Below are 16,620 nucleotides of genomic sequence, written 5' to 3'. Positions count from 1 at the left end.
CCGAAGCCAATATGAAACTGTAGTTGGTAACTTTCAAAGAAACTGCAGGGTGTGCGAGAGAGTATTTGTTGGTGAAAGTGCAGTGATCGGTGAATGATACATAAATACATGCATGTCAACATGTGTGTTTCTATGTGTTTTTGGGTGCGGGGTGGTGTTTTCCTGTCAAAACTTTCAATTGGACTAACGTGTTTGTCTTCAGTTATAATGCAAATGGTCTATAGAATTTTTTTCAATTAGTCTGGTGCCTGTTCTGAGTGTGCGCTGAGTGCGTAGTAACATGGTGCTGAACTTACCCCCTTTCAACAAAGTTTAACTTTATGTCTTGTTCAAGTTAAACTTTCAGACCCTGAGAGTTTCTTGCTAAAAATCCTTTTGGTGGTTTGAGTGGTGGAACAATTTTTTGCCGAGCTGTTTTTTTAAATGAGAGAAATGTTTCCTTTGATCCTTTTTTCTTTAAATTATTATAAGATGTTTTAGATTGTCACTTAAGAAAAAAAACACACATTTGTTTCATAACATTAATGTAGGCAGATGGTTCATGGTTCAGTGTAGTACGAAATATGTATATACAGATACTTTTGCAAATTATGTTTCATTTCATTTCCTCTTCTATTTTCATGTATCTGCAGCTCGATGCTTATGTCATGTCACAACCAAGTCCACCAAAGCCTAGCTAACCTCATCCACTGGGCAGACAAGATTGTCCTGTACGGAGAATCCGCCATGAACAAAGACGAAGGCAGCGAAGTGACCGAGGCCGTGCGTTCAGGCATCGAGGAACTGGTCAAACTCTACCTGGAGAAACTCAAAGACAGGCAGAACAAACTAGCGGCTGGTAATGAAGACCAGCAACAGACGCCCAAGCTAAACTTCGAGAACAAAGAGTAAGTGACTGGAATGATTCCGGGCACCAGACCAGTGTATCATTAGAACTCATCCTGACACCTGCATTAAGCTGCATCAATCCAAATTGCTATTTTGACCTGAACTTCTTAAGGGCTGCCCCATTTTTTTTGCTTGTGGCAGCAGTGATATAAAACCAACCAAAAAGCGAGACTTAATTGCTGGTTGTTTGTCATTACATATTGAAAAACCGTGAAGCCACGAGCAAACATATGAAGCGTGAGCTTGGCTGGCTTCTGATTCACGAATCCTCAGTGTAAGTCACATTGGGGAGGCGGGAACTGGACTTAGCCGTAATACAGACTGCAACTGCGCCATTGTGCTCCAGGTTGAGCAATGGAATTGATTTTAAAAAAATGTACTCGATGTGTACTCCCGAGTACTGGGGTCGAGTATTGAGTACCAAACCGTCGAGTCCCCGCAAAATTCGAGTACGGAATTTTTTTTCGAGTACTGATAGTCGAGTACGGGCCGAGTACTTGTGTGTACTCGAGTTGTACTCGAGTACGAGTATGAGTACGAGTACTCCAACACTGGTGCTCAGTAGAATTCTTTCCTTTTTTTAATCTGTTTTCAGTGAGGTGTATGAACAGAGACCGCTTAGCCCCAGAGAAAAAGAGATGCTGCATCAATCTCCCATTGGCCAATGGTTCCCTGGACCTAATAATAGTGGATTGGAGGCGGAAAACTCCGCCCCTCCTAAACCCTTTCTACCGAGTCAGAGGATACTAGTTACGCAAGTTGAGGGGTAAGTGATTACTTTGTAGTCTTAAGAAAAAAACAAAAAATTCCACAAGTATCTTGCAAGTCAATTCACAAGTTCAGTCACAAGTAAACAAGTGATGATCACGTCTCATTGTGAAATAATCGTTTAGTGACAAAAATTCTACGACCAAATTATGTAGGCGGACTTTCCCGGTGAAAAAAGAGAAACAAATTTGTGTGTGATAATCTAGGTGTCACATTTGATTGTGAAATAATCATTTAGTGACAAAAATCCATGACCTAATGCAGGCAGACTTTTCTGGTGAAAAAAAAGTGAAATATATTTGTGTATCTGATACTCTAGGTGTCACATTTGATTGTGAAATAATCGTTTAGTGACAAAAAATCGTTAACCTAATACAAGCGGACTTTCCTGGTGAAAAAAGAGAAACAAATTTGTGTGTGATAATCTAGGTGTCGCATTTGATTGTGAAATAATCGTTTAGTGACAAAAATTCTACGACCAAAGTATGTAGATGAACGTTTCTGGTGAAAAAAGTGAAATAAATTTTAGTGTCTGATAATCTATGTGTCGCATTTGATTGTGAAATAATCGTTTAGTGAAAAAAAATTGACGACCTAATGTAGGCGGACATTCCTGGTAAAAAAAAGTGAAATATATTTGTGTGCCTGATACTCTAGGTGTCACATTTGATTGAAAAATAATTGTTTAGTGACAAAAAATTGTTGACCTAATACAGGCAGACTTTCCTGGTGAAAAAAGTGAAACAAAGTTGTGTCTGATAATCTAGGTGTCGCATTTCATTGTGAAATAATCGTTCAGTGACAACAAATCGGTGACCTAATGCAGGCGGACTTTCCTGGTGAAAAAAGAGAAACAAATTTGTGTGTGATAATCTAGGTGTCGCATTTGATTGTGAAATAATCGTTTAGTGACAAAACTTCTACGACCAAAGTATGTAGACGAATGTTTCTGGTGAAAAAAGTGAAATATATTTGTGTGTCTGATACTCTAGGTGTCACATTTGATTGTGAAATAATCGTTTAGTGACAAAAAATTGTTGACCCAATGCAGGCAGACATTCCTCGTGAAAAAAGTGAAATATATTTGTGTGTCTGATACTCTAGGTGTCACATTTGATTGTGAAATAATCGTTTAGTGACAAAAAATCGTTGACCCAATACAAGCGGACTTTCCTGGTGAAAAAAGAGAAACAAATTTGTGTGTGATAATCTAGGTGTCGCATTTGATTGTGAAATAATTGTTTAGTGACAAAACTTCTACGACCAAAGTATGTAGACGAACGTTTCTGGTGAAAAAAGTGAAATAAATTTGTGTGTCTGATAATCTTGGTGTCACATTTCATTGTGCAATAATCATTTAGTGACGAAAAATCGTTGACCCAATGTAGGCGGACATTCCTTGTGAAAAAAGTGAAATATATTTGTGTGTCTGACACTCTAGGCGTCACATTTGATTGTGAAATAATCGTTTAGTGACAAAAAATCATTAACCTAATACAAGCGGACTTTCCTGGTGAAAAATAGAGAAACAAATTTGTGTGTGATAATCTAGGTGTCGCATTTGATTGTGAAATAATCGTTTAGTGACAAAACTTCTACGACCAAAGTATGTAGACGAACGTTTCTGGTGAAAAAAGTGAAATAAATTTGTGTGTCTGATAATCTTGGTGTCACATTTCATTGTGAAATAATCGTTTAGTGACAAAAATTTGACGACCTAATGCAGGCGGACATTCCTGGTGAAAAAAAGTGAAATATATTTGTGTGTCTGATACTCTAGGTGTCACATTTGATTGTGAAATAATTGTTTAGTGACAAAAAATTGTTGACCTAATACAGGCAGACATTCCTCGTGAAAAAAGTGAAATATATTTGTGTGTCTGACACTCTAGGCGTCACATTTGATTGTGAAATAATTGTTTAGTGACAAAAAATTGTTGACCTAATGCAGGCGGACTTTCCTGGTGAAAAAAAGAGAAAAAAATTTGTGTGTGATAATCTACCGTAGGTGTCACATTTGATTGTGAAATAATCGTTTGGTGACAAAAATACATGACCTAATGCAGGCGGACTTTTCTGGTGAAAAAGTGAAATAAATATGTGTGTCTGATACTCTAGGTTTCACATTTCATTGCAAAATAATCGTTTAGTAACAAAAAATCGTTGACCTAATACAGGCGGACTTTCCTGGTAAAAAATTGTAATGTGTCTGATTAATCGAGGTGTCACATTTCATTGTGAAATAATCGTTCAGTGACAACAAATCGGCGACCTAATTTTGCAGACGGACTTTCCTGGTGAAAAAAAAGTGCAATGAATCTTTGTGTGTGTGTGTGATAGTCTTTTTTAATTTTTCATCCGCTTGTGTGATAGTCAAGGTGTCATATTTCATTGCTCTGACTGATTGTGAAATAATCGGCCAGTTAACCCATTGTTAACAAACCGGCTATGACAAATGTGTCTTTCTGAGCAATCTGAGAGTGTGTAGTCGGATATCTGTCGGGGGTCGTGACCTTGCGATAGAGGAAGGAAGCTAGTATCTGACCTCTTGATGTGGTAATGAAGTGAAATCGGCGAGTTGGATCCCGATAGCAGGAAATCAACCAATATACATCAAGGAGTGGTGGAATAAATCAACCGGATCAGTTACAGAAAAAATCTGTCATTCTTGCCAGTCAAATATTGCCTGTATATTTTTGAATTCTGCAGATTTTTTTTTCTCCAAAAAAACCCCCCGATGTAAAACAAAAAGTCACAGTTCAAAAACTACGATCATAAAATGTTGATTTATTGAAGAAAATTTGGTCCAGGAAAAAAAAAGTTTTTCATGTAAAAATGAGTAACATTTTGAACTCTTGAGTTTGATGTGCAACCTCCCACTAAAACAAATCAGCAAAAATAAGGAAATAAAAATAACAAAAAATATCAAACTGTTTTGATACAGAAAAATGAGGGTCAATCAAAGTGAGATAATTTTTATTAAGCACTGACCAAATGAATGCAGCATATAGTCGAACATTTCCTATTTTAGTATCATGAAAATAATTAAGTTAGGATGCGCATTACGTGTACGCAGCACCGAAAGACAATCATCTGCTTAGACTATCAGTATGGGCTCGGGGGTTGTGCATGTATGTTGAGTCACGAAGGAAATGAAGCGTGTGCTCCGGGAATATCACACTGCCGTGACCTGGAAGAAAGTCCAACTAATTGATGAGATTAACAAAAACCGGTCCACTTAAAGGGTCTGCATTCTGGTTTGACTTCATTTGTTAATCACTGTGAAAAAGACTGCAGTAAATGAAAGTGATCGGAGGTGCCCTTTAAGGAGGTGCTGTTTAGCTGCAGGATAGAACAAATTGTCATGTCCCTTTGTCAGTTAGTTAGTAACAAACGTTAACATTGTCTATTGCTCCTACATATTTTGACCGATTTCAACCAAACTTTGTCAAAATTAAGTATCAGTAGCCCAGCCCCAACATGTCACATGACCAAACTGGGGTCAAAGGTCATCATGGGGTCACTGGGGTCAAAAACCTGATTTTTTTAAACTCAAAACACTACTCCTTCCAGAAATTACATGGCACAATCACGTGACTCATGCATGAACACGAATTCGTTGGCCCGCAGCTTTTCGAGATCCGAACGAGCTTGTTTTTACAATACGCTGTACATGTATGTTTGAAAAATTACATTCTGGGAGTTCATCATGTTTTTCTCAGTTGCTTAGAAATCCTTGAATTTCTTTGCTGTGTAAGTTAAAGTTTATATATTAGGCTTTTTTTGTTTCCTTTTTCTTTGGGTCATGAAATTCTCTTAATTGATTAAGGATTAACCCTAACCCGTTTGAGTGATTTACAAGGAACTTCCTCGCTCTTGCAAAATCCAACACCATATGGTAAACTCAACACCTAAACTGTTGGATTATGGTTGTATGCCGAACCCCATAATCAGTTTACTAGTCAGTAAACCATAATCAGTTTACTAGTGCAGTACTCACTCCAACAGATTCCAACAAAATGTGCAGTTGGATTTTGAAGGGTCGGGGGAGGTTAGTGTTAATACAGTTACTGGATTTTATGTTCCAACATCCGAATGAATTTGCCGTTAAGTTTTAGACCTGCTGAACCTAACAAAACTCAATTCGGAGCGATTCACAATGCAGTGCGCCTCCAAGAGTTTGCCACGGAGAGTTCATTTTTCCCAGTGCATTGTGGGAGATAGTCGACAAATTCACAGTGCGGGACATTTGAAATTGTTAGTTTTTCCAGTCAGTAGTTTCATAAGCGTATGATTCGAGTATCTGTTTGCCCTTTTCGTTTTATCAATATGTTGTGTTTTGCAAGGCGGCAGAACGCTATGCCTCAATCTATAACAAATTAGCTCAAGTTGTCTACTGACACTCGTTCAAATGGGCCATGTTTTGTCGACCGTAAACTTTAAAAATGGACTCTCCACAGCAAACACCTGGTGGGGCACTACATTGTGAATTGCTTGAATTGCAGGCTAGTTCTGTCAGATCTTGTTTTCTGAGAAATGAACAAATTACTTTCTGTATTAAGCTATTGGTTATGGCAGTCCACATACTTTGCTGTAGTTGAATACTATTTGTTTCAGCAGGAAAAAAAGGATTCACTATTAAATTTGAATTTCTCAATGTTGCTTCTTTTTTTTTGTACAGCACTGAGCCCCCACCACTACCACCGAAGAGACATAGTCGCGTTCAGCGTCATAACTCATTATACGACAATGCATCCGATGACGGCACTTACCCTCACGACTTGTCGCTAGACTGCTCAATATCAGGCAGCTCGGCCTCGGTAACCAGTCAGCACTCTAATATGAGCAACGGTAGTTCCCACAGCCGACCCGAGTCCATGTTGAGTAGTCAGTTCTCATCGCCGAGTATCCACGGACTGGAGTGGGAGGTCTCGGACGCGCTCAACCCTGCCGATGTGTCGAGACTCTCCATCCAGTCTAGTCGTCGATCCAGCACGGAATCCTCTGAGCATAGGGACGTTGAGAAGGTTTCGAACAGTGGGTCAGACGGTACCCCGCCCTGTTTGCCAGCTAAACAGCGACCGACTCTTGAGAGACATTTATCGGCGTACGATAACGTGGACCCCGAGGAAGCGGAAGCGATATCGGACCGTTGTCAGAATCTTCAAGAGGTTGTGTTTACTGCTGGGATGTCTCAAGATGAGAGCATGGAGCATAGAGACTCTTATCATAGTGGATATGGGGATCACTATGGTGATGTGCCTCCTCCTCTGCCACCCAAACAGATGAAGCATAGTAAGTAAAAATCCCCCCAAAAACAGAGGATTGAAGCAATTTAGAATAGTCTTTCTGACGGATAGGCTCATTCATTCCTGGCACTATCTTAATTCTCAGGAAGCCTTAGGGGGTCAATAAGATGATTTTTTTCTGAGGAATACGTTTTGTGCAACTTTCTACTCTTTAATTTATGAAAACTATTTGACATCTCTTTTTCCATCCATCATCCATCTGTTTATGGTCCGTCTGTCCCCGAACTCGAGGGTTGGACTCTATGATGGTTAATTCTATTGAAAAGTGCACTTCTTTAAACAATGAAGTATTGTCCATGCTTTTCCGAACAACTGAGGGCGCTGTTGCTGTGATGTCACTTCAGGAAGACACTGTTTACTTTAGGGGTTTTCTGTTCAAATTGTGAACCCACAAATTTGCTCATTGAAAACATTTGCGAGAAAAAGTTTGCTCATTGGCTTTACTGCATGAACTGACACAACAACGAACTACTGAAAGAAAACAAAATTTACGACACCAAAATATCCAAAATTCCGGCAACTTTTGGTGCTGAAATAGCTGTAACATTGAGGTTTTTGCCTGAAATGACATCACACTTTGGCTCATGAATATGAAAATTGGCATTGGCATAAAAACCAAAAAGGCACCCTTGAAAATGGCAATTAACGAAAATTGTAAGTAAGATTAAATGGAACACAAAGATGCATTGTCAAGGATTGCATTGGGCCCTTTGGACTTTCGAAATTATGGCCAACTATAGATTGTGATCAATCGTCTTTACTCTTACAGTTTCCCTTGATGCTCTAGGGAAGGGATAAGCAAGCGTTTTGTCCAATTGACAAGCAATTGTGGTCCTTTGGTGAGATTGGAACCACTCTCTTCAAGAAAAATACGATTAAAATTAGTAAGTGTCAGCTTACCGCCTATCACAAAACAAACGGATGACGGATAAACATGCAATGAGCGAGGCCGGAAATATCTATCAGCGACCCACTCATAGCGAGCTAGGCTGGAAATATCAGGGTGTGCTACCCGCAGATGATGGCCTGAACCCGTCTGGCATCGAGGTTCTTGAAAAAAAAATCCCATGCCTGGGTCCGGTCAATGTTAAAATAATCCTGGCGCAAAGTGGTTAACAAAAGTTTGGAAAAAAAATGAGATTCTTTAAAAAATGGGATTGTTAATGTAAACACTAAAGTCATGTTCTTGTTTTTTTTTCATTTCACCCCAGTCAATACATATCTGGATATAGTACACGATTACTCGGAGGAGCAGTTTGAGATGACGTACTACGACCACCAACCCAACGACAACTCTCCCACGGAAAACTTCTATCCCAACGGCAGCGGGGAATACCAGAGTAGCGAACAGTTCTTTCTGGAAACGTACTATAGTAACGGGATGGTGAACGGTCGCCGGCCGGTGTCGGGAGCCAGTTACGCCGAGATTGACGATCGATCGGAGAGTTCAGCTGAAGGGACGGAACCGCCAGCGTTGCCCATCAAGAGACGAAGTTCAACCTCAACGTCACCTGTGAGTTTATTGGATTCTAGCCTAAACCAAAAAAGGCCACTTTTGTCCCCTCCAAAAAAATGTCGCTTAACAAGAAAGTTGAACATTTCTTAATCTCAGTTGAAGCAAACGACACCTTTTTTTAAAGGTTGAGTGTATCATTTGACAGTTGTGCATTTTTTTTCATTTGGAGCAACAAAAGTGCTCAAAATCTAAAGACGGGTGCTTAACAACTAGCCTGATGAAGTTTTGGCTCAGTGAATGCTGTATATTCCGACAAAAACAATATTCTAGGATCTTGATTTGAGTTCAAAAGTTGTTCATGTTTTGAAGTGCGCCTGAAATCAGCGTCAGGGACACGTTCTCATTCAGGCGATTATATCAACCGTGGCTGTGTGTGCGTCTTGTCAACACTTGCGCACACCCATTCACGGCTTTGCCGAATAAAAAACTCATTACTAACAGAAATTTCAAAAAATGCGTCTTTAGTTTAGTGCCATTACTATCTTTAAACTAATCAACATTGATTTCGTCAGTCACTTTTTGGATAGCTGCAAATCATATACTCTACCTTTAGACCTTAATAAACCATGCTATATCACAATTTCAAACTGTATTAAAATTATGAACTTTCAAATTCAAAATGATATACTAACATAATGTGACCTGCCATAGCATAATGAGGAATAACCCCCACTTTTACTTTTCACATTATGTACATCATGTTAAAGCGCAAAAAGACACTCATTGCGCCGCCAACGGCAGTGAAAATGTTCTTCAGTTTTTCCACTTTTGTGGGTACTTTTCGCCCAACAAAAAGGCATAGATTGTATCTTGAATACCTTGGCTACTCAAAAATACAAAACAATCACTATCGATTTTGAGTTGATTTTTCTAGAATACCGGTATCCGACTTCAGGCGTCAATTACTCAGAAACAAGATTTTGGGGGACATTCCTCATTTTGCCTCAGTAGGTCACATATATTTGAATACCTCCCAATTCAGTCCATGACTGCTTGTAGAATTTCATTATCTCTAAAAGTTTATTACCTTGGTGGTTTTTAAATTTTGTTTTCAGCCCTTGAGAACGAGGCACTACACCAACCCAGAGCGTCCCATCATGCCCTTGTACAACCTCAAGAAGAAATCGGAGAGTATGATTGAGGGTGGCAATGAACCAAATGTGTAAGCAACTAAGAAGTCTAAACTTACATTAGTTTTATTTGATTTATCGGCTTCGTACATACCTGCCAATCGCCCCTATTCAGTAGGAATCGTCCCTGTTTTTAAGTTTTTGTATTAAAAAAATCAGGATGTTCTGATCTCTATAAAATACAGGGAGAGTTAAAAAAAAAGAAACCCAAATGTCGGGACTATTATTTCAGTGAAGTTCTGCATGTAGCATTTTCAAAATCTAGGATATGAAAGCCCAATTCATAAGCTTTCTTTTAGTACGAGAATCATTCAAATCACTCATGTGCTTTTCAAGTTATGGAATTTTAAACACAACCACCGTTTTAAAGTTCTGTCCACGGATCACAGAAAAGGTGTGCATTCTTTAAGCAAAACAAAAAAAATTCACACACATCCCTGTGTGATTTGTTTTCGTTTTGCTTAAAGAACACTTACATTCTTGTGATCCGTGGACAGAACTTTAAAACGGTGGTTGTGCTTAAAATTCTGTTACTTGAAAAGTGCATAAGTGATTTGAATGATTCTTGTATTAAAAGAAAGCGTATGAATTAGGGTTTCATATCCTAGATTTTGAAAGTGCTACATGCAGAACTTAACTAAAACAATGGTCCAGACATTTCGGTTTCGTGGGTTTTTTTTTTACTCACCCTGTATAGAGGGAACAGTTTTCATCCACTTTATATTCACCATATATAGCGAGGAAACATAGCGGCTGGCAGTACCAGACCACTGTTGTCAGGAACCAGTTCCAGATTATGGGATCCGGTACCTGCAACCAACTTTACAAATTACTTAATAAGTTCTCAGACAGTAAAAAAAAGAAAGGTTTTGAATGCCATTCGTGGGGAATTTTCAAAATGAAAACCAGGCTACATAGAAAACCTGAACACATTTCATGTTTTTATGGGCATTTTAAAGTTGCAAATCCTTGGACCGCCATCCAGTAATGTCACTATGTCAAGCTTTCAAACGTTGGCAGGTATGTTCGTAGGATAAAGTGTTCTCAGGTCGGTCACCAGAAATGTTTTTATACATTCTGTGTGGTTTTAAGTTGAAATTTGTCCCCATTGCATAAAAAATGTCTTTGTACAAAAACAAACTTCTATTACCATAGCTTTTATGAATTCTTGTATTGGAAATAGACCATTGCTTTAAAGCTCAGTCAGGTTATAGCCATTTTGGTCTTGTTCCTGTTGAGCACGTAATTGCCAAACCATTCACATCAGTAATTGTTACCAGTCTCTAATTTTAAAACCATGTGCCGTTTGTCTCATGTGATATGTCGCGTGATCTTTTCAGCGGGAACATTGATCACATGAACAGCAGCAATCACAAGTCACATGATGAGAGTAAAGACAAGTCAGCTGACGTGATGCATGAGGATCTTGGGACGTTGGGACACCTTGATGCCTCCAAACAACTCGTCCAAGCCACTGTGGTAAATTACATCTTAAACTTTTTTTTACAAACCTTCAAAATAGTAGACAGGTGTGGTTTGAACCACGAATACCACAGATGGAAGGCAAGGATAGGACCACTGTCCTTACTTGATCAATTTTTTTTAAATAATTTTTTTTATTCGTCATGCTGACAATATAGTTTAAAATAAAATGAACAATGTAAGTAAAAAGAAACAGTTTATATATATTGTTGGGTAACTTATTTAAATGTCAGGAGAAACTAAGCCAACATTTTGAATTTTAATGTACTGTAGCCCTTTACTCCCTGTACCGCCCCAAACCACCCAGCCTATTACTCCCTGTATCGCCCCAAACTTCCCTGCCTAATACTCCCTGTACTGCCCCAAAACACCCTGCCTAATACTCCCTGTACCGCCCCATACCGCCCTGCCTATTACTCCCTTTATCGCCCCATTCCGCCCTGCCTAATACTCCCTGTCCCGCCTCACACCGCCCTGCCTAATACTCCCTGTACCACCCTAAACCACCCTGCCTAATACTCCCTGTATCGCCCCACACGGCCCTGCCTATAACTCCCTGTACCCGTCCTAAACCGCCCTGCCTAATATTCCCTGTACCGCCCTAAACCACCCTGCTTAATATTGCCGGTATCACCCAAAACTGCCCTGCCTATCACTCTCTGTACCGCCCCAAACTGCCCTGCCTAATACTCCCTGTACTGCCCTAAACCACCCTGCCTAATACTCCCTGTACCGCCCTAAACCACCCTGCCTAATATTGCCTGTATCACCCAAAACTGCCCTGCCTATCACTCTCTGTACCGCCCCAAACTGCCCTGCCTAATACTCCCTGTACTGCCCTAAACCACCCTGCCTAATACTCCCTGTATCGCCCTACACTGCCCTGCCTATAACTCCCTTTATCGCCCCAAACTGCCCTGCCTAATACTCCCTGTACTGCCCTAAACCACCCTGCCTAATATTCCCTAGCTGTATCACCCAAAACTGCCCTGCCTATTACTCTGTACTGCCCCAAACTGCCCTGCCTAATACTCCCTGTACTGCCCTAAACCACCCTGCCTAATATTCCCTAGCTGTATCACCCAAAACTGCCCTGCCTATTACTCTGTACTGCCCCAAACTGCCCTGCCTGATACTCACTGTATGCCCAAAACCTCCCAAGCACTCTATAGTTTTATTGATTCTTCAGTGAATAAATACAATGTAATACAATGTAGTTCAGTGTAATTCAATGTAATACAATGTAGAACAGGTGCTAATGTGTTAATCTTTCATTTTCATTTGTTTAGGATGGCAAGAATCAGATCAAAGGTGGGCCTATTGATGCGTTGATTGTTTACGCAGCTGATGCAGACAGAAAAGGTAAACATAAACAATAAACAAATAATTGGTATCTATAAAAATATCCTTCTTTCCTAAAATTTTGATTAAGGCAAGTTTTGGCTACCCGTGGATTCATGATATGTTCTGATGTCCTTCAAAAGATAAAGTTGATACCTAGTTTTTTTTCCGAAGTTTTTCTCAGTGATGTTTTAGAGGCCATACCTTGAAATACCTTTGGTACTGTTTATTGTAATTCTGATCGAAATGTGATTCTCATTCCAAATAATATCACTCTCTGTTACATATAATTACAATGTTGCACAGAGATTATAGTGTTTGGTGTTTTGAGAATAACTGACTTGGGTTGAATTGAGTGAATTAACAAACACTTGTTCCATTTCTTTCAGACCTTTTCTACTATGAAGCGTTCCTGACGACGTACAGGATGTTCATCAAATCCAACGATCTGCTGGACAAGTTGCTGAGTCGATACAAGAAGTTCCGCCATAAGTCAGACATGAAGTCCAAGCGAGCCAATCGCAACGCATTCTTCCTGCTACTGCGAGTAGCTGGAGATTTAATGTAAGTAAACTCATTTAGTTGCAACTTACTGTTTATTTCAGTATGTTTTTTATTTCTAAGATATATCAAAGTTTTGTGCTTTAAAATAAATCATATCCAGTGTTATAACAGTGATTTACATAAAGCCACAGTTTATTTATTCATTGTTAACAGTGTAATAGTTGTGCCTTCAATTTTTGAACTGAATAAATATATTTTATTTATGAGAAATTTATAAAAATTTGAATAGTCGTTATTTATTGCAGCATAAACATTATGACATCAGATAGCTACTAATTCAGTTTGTACTTCCAAGAATAGTTTGAAAACCTGACTACACGTGGAAGCATTTAGTGACTTTTAATATTGCTTGTATTGAGCAGTTTATCTTAATTCAGGATGTGACTTTCAGATACTTTTCTGCATATGATTTCATTGTCACATGAGCGCTATGAGCGCCGGTTGCAACGGATACCGGCGCCTTATGCATTTCCATTATTATTATTAGTATTATTCATTTCATTTATAGAAATGATGGAATCTTAAGAGCTTTTTCTTTGCTGTGAAGTGAAATCACAAGTTAAACGTTGACATGGGCATCATTTCCATTGTGTGTGCGATGTTGTTTGCCCACTGAGCGGAGATAATGTTTCTCCTTCGCCGTTATCCATGTAATCCCTTCTGATTGACGGCTCGATAACGTCTTCCTTTCTCCAGAGGTCAAGTGGAAGATGACATCTTGAAGATGCTGATGGAACTCGTCTTTCAACTCCTGTGCGACGGGGAGCTGATGTTGGCCAAGATCCTCAGGGACAAAGTCCTGACGAAGATCGACGACAACAAGCTGGCTCTTCAGCTGAGTAACAAACTCCCTCTGTCTGGACTAGGAGTCTCTGTCATGTATGTATACGTTATATTTGGTGGTTTCTGTAAATTTCACAGACTTGCTTGGGAAGGACTTGGACCTGAGACCTTAACTAAACATAATAATGACAATAATAACTGGATTTATAGAGCGCCAAATAAAGAATGAAACAAGGAAAGAAGACAAAGAAAAGAGGACAGCCAGCTACAATGTGGGGAAAAGGTGGGTCTTGATAACCTTTTTGAAGGACAAAACACTGCCAGAATTTCTGATGGGGATGGGTAGGCTATTCCAAAACCGAGGGGCTATACAAGGGTCCGACCTTAAGTTTTTTCACTAGCCAGCTTGGCTACTGAAACAGACTCTTAACTAGCCCGCGGGCAGTTTCACTAGCCCGCATGTTTTTTCTTTTATAGAGTGTCTCATAAACATCAGTGTGCATACATAAAGAAAGTGTATCCTGAAGCAATCTTGTCATTGTTTTTAATAAGAGATCTTATGATTTAACCCTAAACAGTTAATACATTTAGACACAAATTGATACAGGTTTGCTTTCCGAATTCAATGATTTGTTTCTTCCTGTCCTTTCATCTTTGCTGTAGCCCCCAATAATTTTTGACTCACCTGCCCGACTGCCTGGGAAATAGTTTGACTAGCCCGCCGCTGTTTTAACTAGCATTTGGCTAGCTAAAGTTGAACCCTGGCTATACATGATTTTGAAATTTAATGTTGGGTTTTGCCCTTAAGCAGTTTAATTTCCTAGGTACTGCATACTCATTGCTGTCGAGAGCTCGTAAATGTTTGTTTGTTTTTTTTTTTTTTTTTTCCCGTTTCATGCGTATTTGCATGTTTTGTTTCCCTCATACAGGAAAGCTACTTTGCTGGACTTCAACAGCTTAGACATAGCCGAGCAGATGACTATCTTAGACTCGGAGTTGTTTCAGAAGATCGAGATTCCTGAGGTTCTACTCTGGGCGAAGGAACAATCAGAAGCCCTGAGTCCCAACTTGACAATCTTCACGGAACACTTCAATAAGATGTCGTACTGGTAAGAAGCGCTGGATTACTCATACTTGGACTCCAGGACTTGCCTCTGTACTTGTACTCATATTTGCCCCCCCCCCCCCCCCCCCCCGAAAAGAAGTTTTTTCTTGTCTACTTCTTTTCTCATTTGACTGATGTCTGTAGTTATTGATGTTTCAGAAATAAATGGGTACATGTGAGGGTCAAAGTCTGATTGAGCACTGATATCGACTGGCGCATGGTCTCGTGGCCTGATGAAAGGGAGAATAATTGTAAAGCACTTTGAGATTGTCGATACAATGGAAAGCGCTATATAAGCACTATATACAAACTTCTGAGCTAACTGTCCCAGACAGCTCAATGGAAGAGTTAGTGGTATATCTGCCAAGTTAAGCACCATTGACCGTGGTCAGTAGTTGGATGGGAGACCATTCCATGTATTGCCCTGGTTGGTGGCTTGTCTGGGACATGATTGGGCTCCTTCATCTTGGCCCACGTCTTTCGGATGGGACGTAAAACTGCAGGTCCTGTGCATTGTCTAATGCACATCAAACACCTAGGACACTTACCGTGAAAGAGCCGGGGCTTGCCCCAGTGTTTCTGGAATCGGCTGTGTAATGCGCCCTCTCTGAGCATTTTGGAGTATAGTTTATGCGATGCGCATTTGAACATATTCACATGGACTACAAATATAAATATAAGTGAATAAATTATAACTTACTTTAAGTTTACTTGCGTACTGCCTGTCTGAGACTCCATGAACTGGAGAAATGTAAGAAAGAAATCTGTGGCTTTAGCAAAATTGGCAACTTAAAGTAATAACTGTTTGTGATCTTGAAAATGTACCACTAAATATCAACTTAGCCTGCATGAAACAAACATTGGAGTCTTTGCATGTTTCTATTTCAAAAGCAACTGACAAATTCTAGTAACAGACCCCAAATTGCCCACTTTAATTGAAACTTGATTGAAATCTAAAGGTTGACATTTTTTTGTGGTGTTCAGGGCACGATCGTTGATCCTTCAAGAAAACAGGCCCCAGGATCGAGAGAAACTTGTCACCAAGTTCATCAAGGTCATGAAGGTGAGAGTGCAGTAATTACTGAAGCATGCCAACTGTGTTGTCAAGTTTATAAATAATGATTGGAATTTCATTCAAAAAGCTAACTACTCAAATGAGACTTGAAAGGTAATATATACAACATTTGCTTTTGCTGTAATTTTCAGAATTGGATTCATTTTCAGTAAATGAATGTATTTTCAGAAATGTAATTTTCAGAAATGGATGGATTTGGGTGTTAGTATTTAATAGCAAATATTGTTTCACTGACCTGTTTAAAGTATTGTGTTCATAGATGCAGGGGAAAAAACAATAACAAAAATGCAGTTCTTGTAGTCTGGTTCCCTGACCCCTGCTTCGGACAAAACAGAGCAATTTATAGATGTCAGGGAATTATCAGGTCAGGGAACCAGACTAGCTGGCTTGCACCCATTCATGGATGAGTAACCGATTGCAAACAAAATGTGGACGCACTAAATTTGGTAAATTGGGGCAGTATTTGAAGAAAAAAAAATGTTTTTTTCCCTAATGGTGGTCGGCCAACCATTGTTGGAAATTGAGACAAAAATGTGACTTTTCTTGAAAATGACAGCACACCAGGTACCATGATTTCACAGGATGCTTGAGACTATTATCACTTACAGTCAAGTAAGGTATTTCATAAGAATTTGGTAGTTTTGTTTTTTGATGTTTGT

General features: G+C 39.4%; 1 protein-coding gene across 3 annotated transcripts in view; it reads left to right on the top strand.

The window, feature by feature from the left end:
• Positions 1 to 16,620, top strand: part of LOC119734386 (rap guanine nucleotide exchange factor 1-like) — a 52,473-nt gene that overhangs the window by 31,343 nt on the left and 4,510 nt on the right. For all 3 annotated transcript variants that reach the window (XM_038207879.1, XM_038207880.1, XM_038207881.1), the window contains exons 5-15: positions 633 to 887; positions 1,484 to 1,654; positions 6,338 to 6,951; positions 8,177 to 8,478; positions 9,537 to 9,643; positions 10,952 to 11,090; positions 12,383 to 12,455; positions 12,824 to 12,998; positions 13,695 to 13,877; positions 14,711 to 14,890; positions 15,871 to 15,949. In XM_038207879.1, coding sequence (XP_038063807.1) covers positions 633 to 887; positions 1,484 to 1,654; positions 6,338 to 6,951; positions 8,177 to 8,478; positions 9,537 to 9,643; positions 10,952 to 11,090; positions 12,383 to 12,455; positions 12,824 to 12,998; positions 13,695 to 13,877; positions 14,711 to 14,890; positions 15,871 to 15,949 — 2,278 coding nt within the window. The remainder of the gene's footprint in view (positions 1 to 632; positions 888 to 1,483; positions 1,655 to 6,337; positions 6,952 to 8,176; positions 8,479 to 9,536; positions 9,644 to 10,951; positions 11,091 to 12,382; positions 12,456 to 12,823; positions 12,999 to 13,694; positions 13,878 to 14,710; positions 14,891 to 15,870; positions 15,950 to 16,620) is intronic.

Source organism: Patiria miniata, unplaced genomic scaffold (assembly GCF_015706575.1).
Source record: "Patiria miniata isolate m_02_andy unplaced genomic scaffold, ASM1570657v1 HiC_scaffold_27, whole genome shotgun sequence".
Classification (NCBI taxonomy): Eukaryota; Metazoa; Echinodermata; class Asteroidea; order Valvatida; family Asterinidae; genus Patiria; species Patiria miniata.
Note: the sequence above shows the minus strand (reverse complement) of the source record. Positions and strands in the feature narration are given on the sequence as shown.